General features: G+C 29.7%; 1 protein-coding gene across 1 annotated transcript in view; it reads left to right on the top strand.

The window, feature by feature from the left end:
* LOC122505927 overlaps positions 1 to 13,912 on the top strand; it is a 40,040-nt gene extending 26,128 nt beyond the window's left edge. The window contains exons 2-4 of the mRNA XM_043617812.1: positions 12,972 to 13,158; positions 13,276 to 13,370; positions 13,468 to 13,912. Coding sequence (XP_043473747.1) covers positions 13,087 to 13,158; positions 13,276 to 13,370; positions 13,468 to 13,633 — 333 coding nt within the window. The 5' untranslated portion in view covers positions 12,972 to 13,086 and the 3' untranslated portion in view covers positions 13,634 to 13,912. The remainder of the gene's footprint in view (positions 1 to 12,971; positions 13,159 to 13,275; positions 13,371 to 13,467) is intronic.
* The last annotated feature ends 1,945 nt before the right edge of the window (positions 13,913 to 15,857 follow it).

The following is a 15,857-nucleotide window of genomic DNA, read 5'->3' as shown; positions in this document are numbered from 1 at the left end:
TGTAGTGCTTTACAGTAGTAACTTCAGAATTGCGTTAACTTTATTTTGTTGTAAAATATTTCAATTTTTATTAATTTTTATTAATTAATTAATTAATAATTCGAAAAAAAACGTCATTTTTTTCGTTTTAGTTATTGAAAGTACACATCTTAAGCTTTCTTTTGGTACAAAAAAAAAGAAAAAAAAGGGTCCTTCTTGAAAAAAAAACCAAAAAAATTTTTAATTTTCAAAAAAAAAAGTTAAATTTTAAAAATTAAAAAAAAAAATTTCACCATTTGAAAGAGCGTGAAAAAACCTACCAAAAACATATAGGTCAAATTTTTTTTTGCTTTATTATATAGAAGCTACGATTTTTTAGAAAACTCACTGTTCATACTTATCCAAAATCTTCAACCCCCTCCCCCCTCTACAATTTGTTATAAAATTTCATAATACTTGGTGGTTGAAGTACTCATACATAGTACTAAATACTGTGAAAATATTAGCCCGATACAACAACTTGCAATTTTGACATTGGTACACTTGAGAAATTTTGCCCCATATATATATTTCTATGTAAAAATGGTTAATAGATTAAATAATTAATTTTATTGTTTGTAAAATTATTATACTTTAAATAGATTTTAATTACCTAAAGAAAAATATATAATTCTAATTCTTTGACAGTCAACAATTCTGGATAAAATTAGAATAGAATATTTTTTTTTCTCCTTTAACAAAAATATTTGTTTTAGTTTATTCATATTTTACTAGTTCATAATTAAAGGCTCTAATGTAGATTTTTCATATATTTAATAATTAAAAGCTTACACAGAAAATCTAATTCAAAATCACCTGAATCAGGGTTGCCCCAAATAATCAATCTTATTTTCCCTGACTTTCCCCCGATCTCCAGGTAAATTCTCACTTTTCCCTGACAATTTTTATTTTGATTCACTCAGAAAAAGGGGTATATCCTATTACGTTTTTGCTATCTTACCAATAATTTTACTCATTAATAAATTTACTAATCTTACTAATAATTAAGTTAATTGATATAAATAATAAATTTAAAATTGATAAAGTTAATCACAATTCTGTTTACAAAATTCTATCAATTCTATAAATTCTATTATTCTAATTATAAAAACCTTTTAAAAAAAAAGAAAAATATATATCCTTAAAAAAAAGAGAAATTCTTAGAAATACATTTTGGTATCAATTCGTTACAATTTGATACTTTTGTGCTATCAATGATGGATTTGATTGAATTTTCATTTTCATTGATATAAAATTAATGTTTGAATTATTGTTTAATATTGATAATGTAATTTGATACAAATCATTATTTATATCAATAGTATAAATTTAAAGTATTTCAGATTATATTCTTCCTAAATAATTCATCTAACCGTTTAAAATAAGTCAAGGTTAGTGAAACACTATTTGCGCATTCACTGGTGCAGTGACCCTAATTTCCTTCTCGAAAGATTAATTGCCTAATATATTTATATTGTTTCTCTTTTATTGAGCTTTCATCAGTTTTATAGTTTCTCCGCAAAATGGTTTCACTATTTCTCCTTTAAAAAAAAAATTTATTAACTATACTAAAACCATTTAAAATTTACTATATACGGGACATTCCACGTCAACACGGACAGAGCTCTAAACAAAAATTGCTTTGATGGATTTAAACGTTCTAGGGCTTAAAAGATTTCTACGTTTATGTACTTTAAGATGCCGATGGGCGTTTTTTGCAAAATTCCATTTCCGATGCCAATAGAACTGTCAAAAGTCAAAAGGTCCAAAAATCTCAAAATACTTTTATGAATTAAAAGCAAAAAACGAGGTAAATTATTCTGTAACTCATTCTTTATCAGTTTTTAGGGTTCCCAAATATAAATCTAAAGTTTTTTTTTAAAAATCCAAAATAGCGAATTCAATATGGCGGACAAAATTCAAATTTGATCAGATTCGATTAAAACTTGTTACTCGGGGGTTTTTAGGGTCGCTGATTACGAATCTGAAGTCACTTTTTAAAAATTTAAAATGGCGGATCCAATATGGCGGAAAAAATTTTCAAATTTGATCCGATTCCCTTAAAACGTGTTACTCGGGGGCTTTTGGGGTCGCAGATTATGAATATGAAGTTACTTTGTGTTTGAGACTTCAAATTCATAATCAGATACGCTAAAAACCACCGAGTAACACTTTTTAATTAAATCTGATCAAATTAAAAAATTTGATCCGACATTTTTTGAATTTCTACAAAGTAACTTCATATTCATAATCTGCGACCCCAAAAGCCCCCGAGTAACACGTTTTAAGGGAATCGGATCAAATTTAAAAATTTTTTCCGCCATATTGGATCCGCCATTTTGAATTTTTAAAAAGTGACTTCAGATTCGTAATCAGCGACCCTAAAAACCCCCGAGTAACAAGTTTTAATCGAATCTGATCAAATTTGAATTTTGTCCGCCATATTGAATTCGCCATTTTGGATTTTTTAAAAAAAACTTTAGATTTATATTCGGGAACCCTAAAAACTGATAAAGAATGAGTTACAGAATAATTTACCTCGTTTTTTGCTTTTAATTCATAAAAGTATTTTGAGATTTTTGGACCTTTTGACTTTTGACAGTTCTATTGGCATCGGAAATGGAATTTTGCAAAAAACGCCCATCGGCATCTTAAAGTACATGAACGTAGAAATCTTTTAAGCCCTAGAACGTTTAAATCCATCAAAGCAATTTTTGTTTAGAGCTCTGTCCGTGTTGACGTGGAATGTCCCATATACAAATAAAACCTAACCATGCGTCATTGCATAATTTTATTTTCATCGCATAATTTTAAAATAATATTTAGGTTCTTCATTGCATAATTTTAAAATAATATTTAGGTTCTTCATTGCATAATTTTAAAATTTTCATTGACCCAAAATCGTGTCTCTAATAATTTTTGTCGAAAATTTGTATTTTCTATATAAAAGAAAATTTCCTTTCTGTGTATAAAATTTGGAGTTAAAATATTTAATATATTTGGAATCCTTAATATTTATAATGAAATGAGTTACCGAAGAACATTTTGCTACTTACAAAACCGTACAGATAACTTTCATAACTTACTTTTTTTTTTTTACTTTTGATAACTTTCATATCATTTCCATTAAATTTGATCTATTCACAAAATTATTAATTACAATTCTGTCAAACGCTGTCAAACGCACTCACTTCATTCTTTCATATCAAGAACGCAACTTGTTTCCTATCGTCTGTTCACAACCAGACACAAGAAGAAACTTTTATTACAATTTTAGTTTTATTTCTTTCTAGTAATTTTCAATCATCAAAATACAATTTTTCTTTAAAATGAATTTTATTTCTCTACTGTAAATGATCGTAAATGAAAAGCAAAGAAACCAAGAAAATGGACGTATTAAAAAAAGAAAATTAAACTGTTTAATATTTTTAATAAAAAAAAAGAAAAACTAGAAAATTGTTAATAATGGAAAATTTACACGTAAACTGTAAATTTTCTATGAAATTATTTTCTCATGCAGTTTCTAATTGATTGGTTAATTTTTTAAAAGAATTTTTGAATTTGGATGATTTTGACGATAGAAATATTTATAAAATTAAGTTCCTATCTAAATTATAAGATTATTCGAAACATCAATGATTTCTTTCAAGTAAATATTTAATCATTAGTACGTCTGTAGGAGTTAAAGTTCTTCATGTTTTGTTATAATTTGAATTACCATAAATTTGTTCAAAGAAAATTTTATTTTTTTTTACTAACGGCGGTTTTCGCAGGAATTCAATTGTTTGGAGAAGATTGTAGTGGGATTCGTTGCAGCGACTCAATTGTTTTCATAAACGAATAAATCAATTATTCGGTAATTCATTATAATCAATTTTATCAGAAAACATTCAAGAAGAATTCAATCATTTAATTACAAAAAAAAATATATAAATATTGAACAATTAAATGTTCGTTAAAATTGAATTCTCATAAAGAATTTACTCAACAAAATTTCAAATAACTCGATTATTTTAACGAATTTTAATAAAAATTTTAAGAATAACTACGTTTATCGAGGAACTTCATTGAAATATTGTATAAAGAACCTTTATTTAATATCTTGCAATGAATTTTATTATCTATGAAAGTAATTAAAAAAAGAGGAATTTTATTTTGTACATATTTCCATTTTTATGAGATTTATAAGCTACACGAGTAATTCAATAACTGAATAGTAAATTACTTCTACAAGAAACTTTTCTGAATAAAATCTCAGTCCCTGATACTTTAAGAATATAACAGGGTGTCCAGCGATTTTTAAAAAAGAAATTTCAAGGACTATCCAAGGTCTTCAAGGTGCCAAATAATTTATTTTAAGGTCCATTTTAGGGTACTAATCCTCAAAATATTTGTTATTTATAGTAAAGTCTAATAGAGTAAGTCTCTTTATAAGTTTTCCTCAATAACTTTATTTCAAGTAAAATTTTCACTTACTCTCTGACTTTAAATACTAATTTAATTTAGTGGATGACCTTTACTTTTGAATGGGTAAATTTTACTGATAAATAATCATTTCTGCTAATTTTAGTGAAATTTGCTAAGTTAGAAAGCAGGAAGTCGGTGACTGATTCAAATTGGTAAATATTTTCACTAATTGAAATTTAGAGAATACTTAAACAATTTATTAATTTCTACATACATACAATAGTTATTCATAAACAACTTTAAATACAATTTATTGATAAAATATTAGAAATATAAATAACATAGATTTAAGAAACATCAATCAAAATTGTTTAAAACAATTGAATTCTTTTGGAGATTTCGATTAAAAATAATTGATACACAAATTATTAAATGAAGAAAATTTTGGCACTAATTAAAATTTTGCAATGAGGTCTATTTAAAAAGATTTTGAAATAATTGAATTCTCGTGATGAATATTGTTATTCAACAAGATAACTGAAATATTGACGAGCATTCAACTTAAACATCGAGAAAATAAATCTCACTTTTATGAATTTAAAATTTTCAGGGTATTGTCATAAAATTCCAGTACTTTTCAAGGTAGCTGGACACCCTGCATAATCTTGTATTTTCATAGGTAACCTTCCTATGTTTTATTAAAATAAGAAACAAAAATATGCACAAGGTTGACAGTAAAAGACAAAGAACAAAATTTACTTACCCTCGGGTCGAATTCAGCTCTGATAAGATCCGAAAGGATGTTACGGCATCATTGTATTTAAGCAGCCCAATTACTGCTTCCACTGAAGGGCCTCGTTGGGCATACTCCCTCTTTCGTCTTTCCCTCTCCAACAAAATAGAGGTAGCAGTGGAGTTAGCACCACCGCAAGCCTCGTCAACAACACCTTGTTCGTTATTCCGGACAGAGTTCTCAGTAAGGAGTATCTTCAACAATTTGCCCCTCCTGGCCATATGCCTCTTTTCGGGATAAATTTGGAAGATTACTCCAGCCCTCCAAAGAGTATCCTGAAAATCCTCCGCGTCGATGGGATCGGGCTCAGAATCGGAAAAGGCCTTAGAGCAATCCAATTCTTCCACATCACACACACTTAAGTTAGGAAGGGACATAATAAAAAAATAAAATTATATACTATACTTTGTAGTAATAATAAAAGGAAAGGGAATCCGAATTTACACTTAATTCACTTTCAGACACTACACCACTCACGATAACCAAGCGCGCTCGCGTAAAACAGGGAATACTCAATCACCAGCTTGAGTTAAGAGCGTCGACGATAAGACTGACTGGACCACGATACCTTGCGACGCCGTGAACTAATCGCGTGACGGACTCTAGGCATTATGCATGGTTGCCACATTGTGAAGGATCAAACTCAATATACTATCAAATATAGTCAAATTAAATGGTCCACAATGATAATCTGCATACCTCATTCCCGCAATAAGTAGTATTTTTATTTTACCAAATTATTGGTATTTGCTTATCGCTACTATTTGGTTACCAATTATCAATATATTATTGTTCTTGTTGTTAAAATTGTAATGTTCAAATGTTCAACTATCAACTTAATTTTGACAACAAATAAAACGAAAAAAAAAATTTTCTTTTATGTTATATAAGACAATAAGATTACCTGATAGGATATTCAAGAATTTCGAAAAAAAAAGGGAAAAGAACATTGTACAATAAGCACCTTCATATTGTTTTTCAAAAAAAAAAATTTTTCCTTTGCCCAAAGAAGGTATTAAAAGAAATGAAATAAATACTAAAAACATTAGTAAAACATAAAAGTTAAATATTATTGAATGCAACGAATCTTTTAAAAGAGTTTTAAGTCTCACTCAAAGTGAGATAGTTAATTGCTAATCCTTATGCTAACAAAACGCAACATATAGTTCTTTTAACATAAGTAACGTTTCTGTATTCATTACTAATAGTAAGTGGTCGTTTAACAGTAAAATAAATAAAAATTGTCTCAATAATTTTGTCATTTCACATAATATATATGTTGTTAAAATAATTCAATGGATAAGTAAAATTTGCTGCTATTGTTAGAAAACGAAAATTTTTTAGAAAATTATTTGTTAGTAAAAAAAAATTTTTTTGTCGACATATTACTATTATTATTACTAAAATTTTAATACTATTTGAAATAGTATTATTCTTACTATCCATTTTATTATTTCTTATTAATTGAACAAACCGTTAGGTACATTCTAAAGGAATTGAATTGATTCAGGAAGTTGCTTTTGGGGACAAAAGCGGGAATTTTTGCGGTGGATTGTTACACATTAGAGGTTAATCTGGCAACGTTGCACAATTGTCAAAATTCTTTAGCTTCAAGACTTGCTATCAAGCAGCAAGCCTTGAAGTTGGAAACATGACACCCTGATAAGCCGAGCTTTGTCAGCATTGAATGTCCACGTTCGTAGCCTTCAACCAGCACTAAATGAAATCATAAAATATAAATTTAAAGTTCCTAATTTTGTCTCCAAAATTATTTTATGCATTACAGAATTGAAATGAGGAAATGAAACGTTAAAATTACGGATTGTTGCAGCAATGTTGCGAAGCCAAAATGGCGATAACCAACATTGTAGCAACATCAAAATTATGGAATATTGCAGCAATGTTGCGAAGCCAAAATGGCAATAACCAACATTGTAGCAACATAAAAATTATGGAATATTACAGCAATGTTGCGAAGCAAAATATGCAGCTCGAAAAGAAAAGAAAGAGGAAATTATTTTATAAGAAATGAAACCAAAATCATATTCGTCATAAGTACATGCACATGTGGTTGAATGATTGTAATGACGCACACATGCATGGATTTCTCGGCATATAGCATACACTGATGCTCTCACGGACTCCGTTCGTTATAAGACTCACAACGACATACGAACTTTCAGTCACGCACACCAACACATGCTCCATGCTCGCCTCTACTCGCTGTTTTCTTCTTATAAAACCCTCCCCTTTTCCCTCAGGCCCACAAGCTACGCTGCAATATAATAACAAACGCACGTGCGTTTTGACAGTCTGACTCAATTGGCTGATTTTACGCATCACTAATCGATCAACTTGTGATCGGAAATTACATACAACTGAGCAACTCCACCAATTTAATTGTTAATTCACACAATTGTATGGTTGTTAATTAATTTAAACAACCATCACAATTGGGAAATTGTTGTATTTAATAAAATGATGAAATTATTTTTCATTAATTATGAGGAGGTATTTTCAAAAAAAATATCAAATGACGGTCGTTTCCGTTCACACGAAACTGTCTATGCATTTTAGAATCAGCGAAAAATTGCAACGTCCAATGGGCCGCGAATTCCTTCCTACTCCTGAAAAATAAAATTTCCTCGTTTGCAAAATTGTCCCACTCTGGAGGTAAAACAAGGACTAGAGGCTAGTCAAAATCTTTTAATCGAGGCAGTACAACTTCTCGTTTCTCTCGAGCAACATCTCTCCTGGCTCTAGCTTGGCAAGTGTTGTGAGAAATAAGAACGCCGCGACTTAGCCCGTCTGCGAGTCGGACCCCCGTGTAGAACTTATTAAGTAGAACGCGAAAGGCGGACGAAAAATTAAATTCTTCTAACCGACGGAGTCCTTCGAGAATTGTGTCGGAAGAAAATCGGTTATAATTATTAAATTAATTATAGCAGATTTTGTTTGTGTGAAAACCGGCCAGCCCGAGCGTGTAGCGCCTGCGCCGTTCCGATACAACGGCCTTGATATAAAAAATTTGTTTTAAATACATTTTTTTTGAATTTCTTAAATATAAAGAAAAACATTTAAGTTCAAACTCTCAACTTGAACTTAAAGACTAAAATTACGTTGTGTGCCAACAACAACGGAAGTTTGTTTCGCCCGACGGCAGCTGATTGTGACACCACTGTCGCCGGTAGAGTAAGTAATGTATCGTTCTTAATTTTGCACCACACAAAAATAAACCTCTTTATTTTCTCAAGCTAATTTTCTCTCTTTTACTCACCTTTATTCCTCACACAAACATTCTAAAAAAGCAGTGCGTATCTTTTAAAAGTGGAAAAACGGACCTACAATTCAAACAAATTCCCGAGAGAATTTGGCAGCTTGGTGCCTCCCCAAATTCAGAAATAAAAAAGGGGCCATCTCAAAAGCCCAAATTAAATATTTATTCTGGTTTGTAACAGTTAAAGTATAAGAAATAACGTAAAAATTTTTTTTTTGTTTAAAATTTGTATAAATAAAAATGAACAAAGAGTCATTATGTGATACATTTCTCATTTAGAAAAGTTCTAGGTTAAATTAATTTTTAATATGTACGAGACTTTCGTTGAAAACCGAGACAAGACTAATATAAGTCTCGGTCTCGCCTCGATTTTTTTTGTCGTCTCGTCTTGTATGCAACCCTAAGAGTCAAGGAAAAAAAATAAAAAAAATACAAATTAAAAAAAATAATTGTTTAAAATTAATAACTGATAATAATATAATAATAATTTTATACTTGGGGAATTTAGAAGAAGAATAAAATGAATTAAAATAAATTTGGTCAAATGTCCTTTAACAATATTATATAAGAATAATAATTAATATTAATTATGGACACCAAACTTTAGACTAGATGATAAGATGATTTAGTTAATTAAAAATTTAATCCCATATAATAAAATTAAACATTGAGAACAGGAATGCGTCCTGTAAATTCTATATAGGTACCTAACCGTTAAAAATATTTTGACATTGAAGAAAAAGATAGAAATGCCGATACCCCACAAAATTTAATTTTCAAAGCAAACAAATGAATGCAGATAATTTGCTAACGGAAGGGAAACTTACGATTATTATAATGACTGGGAAAAATTATTATTGAGATTGTTATCAATGAACTGATATTTGATCAACTAATCATAAACCAGCAAATAACACGCGCGCTAGCACGCGGAACGCAGCATTTAATTTGCAATGCAAACTACAATATTTTTAGTAACGAACATAAAGTTTTGTTTTGTCTTGTTTTTTTTTAATAGTTCGAATTATTTATATTTCTCCATCAACGTTTTTCTTTTAATAATAACGATTCAAAAAAAAGAACAATTACCAAATTAAAATTAATTGATTTTATTTAGTTTCTTTGCTTTGCCGTACCAAGTTCCGAAATAAAGCCCGAATTGTAAACATTCACAAAATGTATGAGGATAAAACTGACACCCAGTTGTCAGCACCCGCAAAAAAATTTTTTTTTTAGATCTTCGTCCGACTCCATTGCTAGGCATAGGGCCTCCCTTATGACACGCCCCCGTCCAATCGAACGGCTTCTGTGGTTTTATTGGGCCTGGCCGCGGGCAAATGAGAAAACTCCCCGCACTGAGAAAATTGTTTAATTTTCTGATTTATCTGTGGGATATTTCAACTGACTCGGATCAGTTATTTAAACAAATAGCGTCCTTTTATGATGTAGACAAAATAACATTATATTATTCTTCTTTTGAATGTTTGCTGGAAAATTATGCTTTTCCCCCTTTTTTTTAATTATGCGCATTAAGGAAATTCCCTACCTCTTTTTTTATTATTCTGTGGTTTCAAGAAAAAAATAATTCGATAAAACAATATTGATTATCCATAATATTATACATAATATGACAGATTATAAAGAAAAATAATAAAATCATTCATTTCCAAAAAAAAGTTTAAAATATTGAATCACTATTTACTTTTAAGTTATTAATTTTTTTTCCCTTTTTTTTAACGTTACCGATAAAAATAAGTTATAATGACGTTGTCATCGACTAAAATCGTAATAGAAAGTAATTTCGAAACTGACCACACATATTCCGAGCGCTGACAATCAAAATCAAAATACGTAACCTAAAAGGACTGAAAGTGTCAAATATATTGAAATAATAAGAAATAATTATGAATATATATATTAAGTGAAAAGAATACTAGGTTTTCAAACTATTTTATTGTAAGTATATAACTGCTGAGTTTTCAATATGATTGTCTTAAATTCAGCACATTTAAAGTGCTGAAAACCAGCATGCTTGCTCTTGAATTTCAGCCAAAAATATGATTTGAAATTAAACACAGGCTGCCTTAAAATGTTGCATCTTAAATTAAGGTATTCCTTATGCCTTAAATTAAGACTTTCCTTTTAATGTGTATATCTATCTAGTTTTATAACTGTCTACTATTATTTGTAAAATAAGTAATTGCAGGCTTCTCACTCTTTTCTGAATTCAAAAATAGTAGGAAAAAGTAGCTTTTAGAGGTTCAAATAGTAGGAAAAAGTAGCATTTAAAAGATTAAAACAGTAGGAAAAGTAGTAAAGTAAAAGTGTGAAAAATAAGTTTTTTTTGTACTAATATGCCAAACATAGGAAAAATAATCTAAGTTTTCTAAATAGCAACAATAAGTATAAATAAGTGACACATGTTTGTAAGGGTTTTTGAGGCCACTGATTACGAATATGATGTTAAATAGCCAATTTGACAGTTGACAGCTGTCAACTTCTCTAAAAAGTGATCGTTGTTTTTTTATATGTAAAAAAGTCAGTAATAAGGTTTTTGAGGTCTCTAATTACGAAGAAGATATCAAATTTGAATTTTTTTTTTTTGAATTTTTTTTTCAAAATAATAAAAATTATCGTCTTCCTTATTTTAACTTTTATAATAACAAAGAAATCAGTTTTTTCATATTTTTACTCTTGTTTCTTTTGACTTTAAAAATTTTTTTACATCACTTCTAATCAACTTATGACTTTTTTGTTTTCACCATCTTTAAGAGCGTTTCAAACTTTATACGAATCAAAAAAAATGTTTTTCTGACACGTAAGGTCCCTTCTCATAGACCAGGTCACATATATAATTATTTGAATCTTTTTCTATTTCATGCTTTACTTTCGCAAACGATATTCCCGAATGTATTGTGCACTGAGCTTTAAACGATGGAAAACTGTAAATCTGTATTTAAAATATGTATATTTCAGAAAAATATTTTTCGGAAATTTATTGAAAAAAAATTTCGACTCATAATTTCTTGAAAAAGTAGCTTTTAGTAGCCTTTCATTGAAAAAGTAGCAAAAAGTAGTAAATAGTAGAGGAGTGAGAAGCCTGTAATTGTGTAATAAGATAAAATAATATATGAAATCTTATTAATTAATTACTAAATGTTGTAAATTATCGCGGAAGAGAATTAAGTTTCTAACTAGGTAGGAAGATTTTACAATTTGAATAGAAAATATTCATAACGAATAAAAACAAATTCCAACTGTAATTGAGAAACAGTTCACTGCAAAATGACAGTACATAATATAGCAATCCCGCAGCAAATAAATACTGTAAATTTATAGGACTTCACATTAATAAGACTATGCTGCAAAACCAACAGATCATGTTGTGAATTCGCAGCACTTCGGGAAAAGTAGATTCACATCATCACCCTGTTGGATAGTTCTTTCTTATACTTTCGTTGCAAAATCACAACAGAACTTTCCAATAGCGTACACCGTTAAGAAAGAATTGAAATTCACGTTATTAAATTTTCACGTTTGTGTTATTGAATTTTCATTTTTATATTATAAAATGTTTGACACGTATGAAATAAGACATAATATTATTTCGTGAAATATTATTTATTCTCTTATTTAAATTTTATTTAATTATTTAATTAAATTAAATAGTATAGGCATCATTTACTCATTTTTCGAAAGAATTCATATCTTCCTCTAAAAGAATTTTTTTTTGATAGGGAAAATAATTTTAATGTCAGTAAATTGTCAAAGAAATTAATAAACTGAAACTTGAGATCGTATTGTATATTATATTAAAATTAAATCATTTTTTTTAACTCTATACAAGTGATATAATAAAAATTTTGAATTATATGTGCAAATTGTATGAACAAATACTTTTGTTTTTCTTTTTAGGTTTTAAATATTTTTTTTTTGAAAATTAATACTTGTTTTTTTTTTCTTTACTTGTAGTTGACTCTAGGGTGATTGTATTACCACGAATGTGCTTAAAGTTTTACGCGTAATTACTACGCCATGCCTATCAAGGTCCGTGAATTATTAAGGACGTTCCAAAATCTAAGTTTTGTTACTATATTTTATAGTTTATTGTTTGTCAATTAAAATTACATCTTAGCAAATTTTTTTTTATTGAAATTATTTGATTATTATTAATAAAAAAAAATAATAATTATTTTTTTTAGCAATTGCAATGAAGATTTTACAAGCGCTTGCGCGCGTGTATCCTTGCTAGTTTTAAATAAATTTTGCTTAATTAAAATTAGTTTGTAAATTCAATTCCGGTATAGAAGATGTCCATTGTTTTGATCGAATAGTATTATTTGTTTATATAAATACATCATTTCTTTAACCCTCGCGGGCTCGAGCCGGGTCCGAGGGTTAAATGGACCAAAACATATTGTAGTTAATCTTAAATGTGTTTGACTGTGCACCAATAATTTCCCCTTTTTTTATTAGGATTGCAGTAGAATATGGCCCCTGGGTTCCAGCGCCCGAGCGGATAAATTCCACCTTGGGATGGGGTTTTATTGAAAGGCTGCTATGGAATAGTCCGCCCAGGACATATTCGCGAATGATTTGGCGTCAGGAATATTTCTGGCGCAAAAGCACAGGCGAATACCTACATAGGGGATTTTGGGCAACGGTAGATAATTGATTTTTTTCTTAAAATTCTTTTCTCTTTCTCTCCCTTTTTTTAACACAAGGAAAATTTCAATCTATCCATTTACCCTTTCTCTCTCTTAAAAAAAATTTTTTTTAGAGCTCCTTCCGGGATCCGGCCATGCTAAAGAGTGAGGATGGCCACATGAAAATTATGGTCGGAGGGGAAGTCAATTGTGTTGAAGAGGAGGAAATGTATGTAAATTTCCTTTTCCTTTTTTTTAATGTTAGTTAGAACTAATGCATGAGTTTTAACTCTATTGACGAGGTCTCTCTTTTCTTTTTTTTTTAGTTTCTTGCAGGATCTTTTGGCCCGTTACCCACCGCGTTTTGGGGCCTATGCCGTTCGGGAGGAATATTTCATTTCGTTTATAGAAGAGTTCCTCCCCATAAATGGAGAAATGACATGCTTCAGATTCCGGTGGCAGTTGGTGAGGATGAATAAAACAAACTTTTAAATAATTTGTTCATGAATTCGTGTTGCCAGTGAGTTCATAAAAGATTTTTTTTAGTGTTATAATATTCCTGTTGACAAGGCCTGGGAGACAATAGGCCATCGCTCACTAGCGGAGGGGCGACAGGCTCGGTGGCAGATGAGGAGGAGGGCTTACCTCCTTAGACGAAGAGAGGCAGACATCCGGGGGGGACTTCCGCGACATTTAGGGGTTTAGGAGAAACCGTAGTCCCTAAGACATCCTTTCTCTTTTTTTTAAATAGTATACATATACACTCATGAAATCCATCCACCATAAAAGCAATCCCTCCAAATAATGTCCCTTAACTGTTGGCAAAAATAATCTCATTGTGAAAGGAATAATTTCAATTGATTTGACAATTGTAGACATGTCAAATAATTTGAAAAGCTTAACTATTTATCGAACAATACCAGGATAATTTACATAATTTTTTTATACAATAATTAAAAAAAAGTATAAATTTAACAATTAATAATAAGAAATAATAAAAAAATCCCTTTTTTTTAGTAGTGAACAAAATCATTTAATAATTAAGAATATAACTAAAAGGAATTTCCTTTCGATAGAGAAGAATTCTTCCTAGACAAATGTTAAAAAGAAAATCCACCCACATAACAGGATTCCCTTCCACCTGAGTAGACCGCTTTGTGAGTTTCTTTCAATTATGTCTTAAGTAAAAAAAATCCTCTTTATTTTTTTTTACGTTGTAAATTCGAAAAACTTTAGCGAATAAATAAGTATTGACAAGTTATTTGAACCGTTCATGGAGTTTTATTATTTACCGGAAATTAATTAAATGACAGTTACTTTGTTGATTAGTTGAATTCTTCATGAATCACGCATTAATTTAAAACAAATAAAAAAAATTAAAAACATTTTTCTTTTTAGGGAGGAAAGATTTTGTGCTATGAAATTATAGGAATCAGAATTGTGTTAAATTATTAATGCGATTGGCAGGGCAATCCTATAGAGCAAAGTAGGTGATGCCAGCGAAGATGCGAGTCATTTTTTTTTATCATTGGAAGGAAACATTAAGTAGTGGCGACAGGAGGATAGAACGAAGAGGATAGAAGATAGAGCTCGAAGTTGAAGATAGAAGAAAAGCAATTAATATTAAAATTTTACGATTTTAGATTTTTCAAAAAGAACATATGCTGCTTTCTCATTTCTTCTTTAATTTGCGCAAAAAAAATTTACTGGCATTAAATGAATCAATTTTAAAATTTCCAAGAGAGCATATGCTTGTTTTTTTTTGAAGTTTTTATTAAATTCATCCATTATGGAGGCTGATCAAAAAAAATAACTACCGTAAGTAAAATTTTAATTATATTGTAATTTCTTAAGTAAATTGTTATTTCCTAAAAGGAAATTATTTTGATAGAACTCAGGTAGCTTTAGAAAATTATATGGTTCATTGGTTATGTTTTGTCCCGTTTTATCTTCATTGTTGATGGATGTTGACGGAGTTATAATTGTAGGTCATTACTGGATGATCGCAAGGGGCATGGTGAAAATAGGAGGGATGAAAATTATGTTCGCCTTAAAGAGTGTATTAAAAAAAATTATATATATAATTTTCCCTTTCTCTCTTTTTTTTGGCTCCATCCTATTTTCACCAGAACAATATCAATTCATAGTAAAATGGGGGTTATGATTATAGGTCGTTACAAGATAATCGCAAGGGGCATGGTGAAAATAGGAGGGATAAAAATTACATTCGACTTAAAGAGTAAAAAAAATCGCACATATATTTTTCCTTTTTTTTAACTTTATCCTATTTTCACCAGAACAATATCAATTCATTGTCATAGTAAAAATGGGGTTATGAAACAGTTTTCAGAGAGGATAAAGAGGCTGATCTTTTAAAACATAGATTTGCACCAAAAAGGGGGCCTTTTTCTCCCTCCTCTCAGGAAAACATAATCTTCCAATCAGGACAATCGAAAAGAAAAGAGGAGAGGGAAAGGTAGGGCGGGGCAAATCGATTATTTGAAACATCGATGTGTTCCCAAGTAAAAAATCAACTGATTATTATTGGAGTCTTATTAGGTTTTTAAGCCCTCCCTTCTCCTCTTGTCCACTCGAGCTTAGTCAATTAAAAACATGGGGCATTTTTAATGTCAAGGCGGAGAGCAAGTCAATCAATACATTTACCAATCAACTTAGATTTTATAACCAAATTATAAGAACAAGTTGAGCGGACGAA

The sequence above is a fragment of the Leptopilina heterotoma genome, unplaced genomic scaffold (assembly GCF_015476425.1).
Source record: "Leptopilina heterotoma isolate Lh14 unplaced genomic scaffold, ASM1547642v1 Lhet_38, whole genome shotgun sequence".
Classification (NCBI taxonomy): Eukaryota; Metazoa; Arthropoda; class Insecta; order Hymenoptera; family Figitidae; genus Leptopilina; species Leptopilina heterotoma.
The sequence above is the reverse complement of the archived record's forward strand: the minus strand, read 5'-3'. Positions and strand labels throughout refer to the sequence as shown.